Consider the following 4631-nt stretch of genomic DNA (forward strand, 5'->3'; position numbering starts at 1 on the left):
GAGTGATTCTTTCGCTATGGAGGGAAAAGAGACATCTCATGAGGTCCTCACTCAGCTCTCACAAGTTGTTTGGGAATAACCCCACCAAACATTAAAAAACAAAAAGAAAGAAATAAAGAAAGGGAGTGTAAGATTGGTAAGTTTTACCGAAAAGAAGCTAGCCGATCAAATAATGCAAGGGGAACAATGTTTAAAGCATGACTCAGAATAAATTGCTACGTGATGTTACATTTTATTTGCTTTAGCTGCACACTCCATCACATTATTTCGAGTCGGTTACCTTTATACAAAATAAAGGTTGACATGTATGATTTCTTCTATAAAAATAAAAAATAAAATAAAATAAAATCAAAGTTTTAGCAAGGTAAAAGAATTGATAGTCCCACTTAGTGGAGAGGGTAGTGTGTACGCAGATCTTATCCCTACCTGGGATAGAGAGACTGTTTCCAAATAGACCCCGGCATTCTTCCCTCCAAAAGCTTCCCACCTTGCTCTTGGGAAAACTCGAACTCATAACCTCTTGGTTGGAAGTGGAGGTTGCTTACCATCAATCTTTTGAAAGAAAACAAAAAACTCAAGTCAATCTTTTCAGTTAGGTATTCTTGGTAAATATCTCCTTTCAGATGTTCCATATAAAAAGGCACCACCTCTTGAAAAACAAGAACCAGAAAGTTATATCCAAGCTAGAAGGAAAATAATCCAGCCATGGACTTATCAAGCAAGAAAAAAAACATCAATTGTTGTAGAAGAATTTCTAACTTTTGGCTTTAATAAATCCCCAATGACCAATGATTCTCCCAAGCATGAAGAAGAAAAACATTCACAAAACATAATCATACATGGTGAAAAACTTGAGAATCATTCTTCTTGTTCTTCTTCGAACAAGGAGGCCGAGATTGATTATCAGAATGAAAATGAACAAAACAATAGTGCCACAATTAAACCAACATTTATTGAGAAGAGGAGAAATTCCAGTGGAGCTTTTAATATTTTTCGGAACTTCATTACTTGTGGAGCTGTGGAGACCAATGACTCCTCAATAGTTACCATGAATCGAACAAATATGCCTTCCTTTGTAGCTGCCAATGAGAAATCGACTAGTTTGTTGATGGAGATTTGTGAAAGTGAGAATTTTGTAGCGTCTCAACAAAGGTTATTAAGCACTGATTATTGGGATATTCAACCAACTAATGGAAGGTAATTTAATTTACATTTTATTCTTTAAAGTACGAAAGGAAACTCCACTTCATAAGATCATGAATTCACAGCTTTGGATCAATAAGAAAGATTTTAATCAGTCTTCCTCTTTAGCTAGCTAATAGTTTAAAACCACATATCAATGAACAGTCCACTTTTTAAATTCTGGTCATTGGAGTTCCAACAAAACTATTACTACTATATCCTTTACGACAAATTAAACTTATTCTTGCATTTTTCTTCTAATTTTATAACGTGAATAAATCTACAGAGGTAATGTACTAGTAATATGTATAGTTTTAGTATAAATACGAATAAATGGGGAAATCAAGCAATATATCAATAGCTCCCAATAACGTCTAAGTATAGGGAATATCTTTGAAATAAGGTCAAAACCGTGAGTATAGTTGTTCTAAGTCTTTAAATTAGAAAATACTATTCCTTTTGCAAGAATTTGAAAAATGTTTCACAAGCAAATTAAAACCAAGTAAAGGTTTAAAGACTTCCAAATTTTAAAAACAAAATGTAATGTGTCAATCTTTCTCTAACGAATTAATGTAGATGTAGATGTATTTTACATAATTTACTCCATTCCAGGAAAAGCTGTAACGGGGCGAGTGCTTCCTCCAAGGAGAAGACTGAATTTGGTAGCAACAAATCATTTTCTGCTGCTTACAAACCTCTTAAGAACCCCACCTGCTCGTAAGTTCCATTCAACCAACCCTTATTTTTCCACAAACATTAATGTAATTTTGTCTTCAATGTGAGTAAATGATATTTACGTATTAGAACATTCTATAAAAATCATCTAAATTGTAAAATTTGATTTTTGGAAAGTTAACACACACACACACATATATATATATAGAAGCAAACATTTTCTTTTCTTTTTCGATTTGAACTTCAAAGATTTATTTTCACACAAATCGACAAAATTGCATAACATCATCCGTAACGTGTTATTAGCATTATGACTCTAATTACCCTCTTGAATTAATCTAACAAAAAAGAAAAAGTTGCTCCAATGAAGTGTAGTTCTCGTGTACATTGCTTGGCTTGGTATTGAAGCTGATAGGATCGAAATAATTAGGTGTCGAGTGGAAGCTAACAAAATATATCTTCAACGGCGATAAAATGGACAGCAAAAGAGAAATATAACAAAAGAGACACAAATATTTAACCTGATTCGAGCAATTGACATACATCTAATTTCTTGACTCTCTTTCTTGACTCACTAATTTCTTCTTCTTTTCAGTTTTTGGAGCTAGATTCTTCATTTCAACTAAGTTAGGGTACTTCAAAAGCTCTGCATGTACATTTGAATAAAAAGAATCATTGTGTTAAGCTCCGATTAACCGATGCAAATTGATGTTTAAATGGTGATGTAGTGTTACTCAGAGAAAAAGTGAATATAACTTTTTGTAGTACTGAAGTTCCAAGTTTCCATTTTTTCCCCAACCTCTGTGAAGCAACTAAGCTAAACTTTGATACACGGCGAGGCATAGAGACACAAATATTGAAGTTTCCATCAGAAGCCAATCACCCTATAGGAGAAGTTTCTGATAAATTTTAGGCTGCATCTGTAAATGAGAATGCTATGGAAAAAATGATGTGTCCTTTCCTATTAGGATAATGTTGTGTCTAAATGATAAACCAATTTGGCCAAAGAAGGAAGTTTCCTTTTTTTGAAAACCACATCCAATTACTACACTGCAGTGTCTAAAGATGAGCCTCTTGTGTCTGAATATTGTGGTTGCATTGAAAGCATAGTCTCGTGAAAATTTGAAACAAAATGAATCTTTAGGAGTAGTGTGCGATGTAGAAATAAGAGACACTATAGGGTTCGAGCCATGGAAACAGCCCATTGCAGAAATGCAGGGTAAGGCTACTTACAATAGACCCTTATGGTCCGGCCCTTCCCCGTACCCCCGTGTATGGCGGGAGCTTAGTGCACCGGGCCGCCTTTTTTTAAAACAGGTTCTAAGTTGAGTAATATGTTGAGTATTTCAGATAGTATAAATTAAAAGTATGTTTAAGTTATGTTTGTGTTTGCTTTGGCATGGCTAACCCTTATGTGTGAGATGTGATAATTATGAATTGAGTTTAACTTAAGCTTAAGATAGCCTCGTCAAGGTGGTTCAGTTGGTAGAATCAAGCCCGTTGAATGTCAGTTTCAGCTTTGGATCGTGTCAAATATTCATCAAAACATTCAAGCAAAACAGAGACAGCAATACAACATACTCTTCGCAATATGTACCATATTCTTTTCCATACGAAAAAATGCGATCGAGGAAATGGAAGTAAGCTGACTTTGCTATATATGAAAATAGAAATAAGCTAAAAGTAGTTCTCCTATCAAACGAGTTCTCATACTTATTCATAAATACAGGGAAAACTCAATATTTATGAGGGAGGAATAAAATCGGCATAAAACCATCACAAATTTTTCCTACATTGATGAATTCCATACAAAAAAATCACAAATCTGTAACAATTTTGTGACAGAGTTATCGTCATGAACTTGTAGTATATGTGGAAGAAGTTCCACCCAAGAATTATTCATATGTATGTATAAGAGCTTAAATTGAAGTAGAGAAGGTACACATACACACACACTCTCTGTTGTGGTGAGCGGCTCTTTTTTACAAATAGAAAAGAGCTCAAGGAATATAAAGTTGACCTATAAAACTCAAGATGTAGGCTTATTATGGACCTGCATTTTCAATATGTAAGCTGCAGGCTTCTTTCTCTTGAGCTTAATCATATGACTTAAAACTTTGGTATAACGACTCACCATTTGCTTGAATTTCAATCCATTCATCAAACTTCCTTCTGGCTGTTTCACCACCAACTGAAGTTGCTTTTCTTCTTCTGTAAAATGGTGTCCTAAAGAAGTTCCTCTACCTTCAATCAGCTGCTTCAAACTCTTCTTCTTATCTTCTTCTTCCTCTTCATTACTAATTACATCTTCTCTGTTTTCCACTGAATTGATTAATTGTTGAGGGTGCTCGGGACTTTTGATAGCTTCTTCTTTGATAATTACTGGTGATTTTCTTGTTCTTTTTGACATACTAATATCATAACGGAGTTTTCTTGGAAAACATTCACTTTCCATATTTTTTTTTTCTTCTTCTTGGTTGTTTTACTATTTGTTTAAGGTGCTTTTTCACAATCGGGTAATTAAATAATTCTAAAGTTTACTATTGAAGGGGTTGCTTAAGGATCAGTTTTGGAGTCATTTTTAAAGGTAAAATGTCAGTTTTCTTGGCTAGTTTTGTCCTAAATATCTCCCGGAATGTGAACATTTGTTCTTTATGCAATGAAGAGAGGTTGGTAGTGATGTTTACTGATGCTATGTGTAGGTGGTGGTTAAAATGGTAACAGTTTATTTACCTCGAATGAGAGGTCTTGGGGGTGGAATTATTTTTTTAAGT

At 34.2% G+C, this 4631-nt stretch overlaps 1 protein-coding gene across 1 annotated transcript; it reads right to left on the minus strand.

Annotated features, from left to right (window-relative positions):
* Positions 1 to 3620: 3620 nt before the first annotated feature.
* LOC104211497 (uncharacterized) lies at positions 3621 to 4362 on the minus strand. The gene has a single exon (XM_009760557.2). It carries the CDS (start codon positions 4310 to 4312, stop codon positions 3887 to 3889), a length of 426 nt encoding a protein of 141 aa, XP_009758859.1. The 5' UTR covers positions 4313 to 4362; the 3' UTR covers positions 3621 to 3886.
* Between the last annotated feature and the right edge of the window lie 269 nt (positions 4363 to 4631).

The sequence above is a fragment of the Nicotiana sylvestris genome, chromosome 12, assembly GCF_000393655.2.
Source record: "Nicotiana sylvestris chromosome 12, ASM39365v2, whole genome shotgun sequence".
Lineage (NCBI taxonomy): Eukaryota > Viridiplantae > Streptophyta > Magnoliopsida > Solanales > Solanaceae > Nicotiana > Nicotiana sylvestris.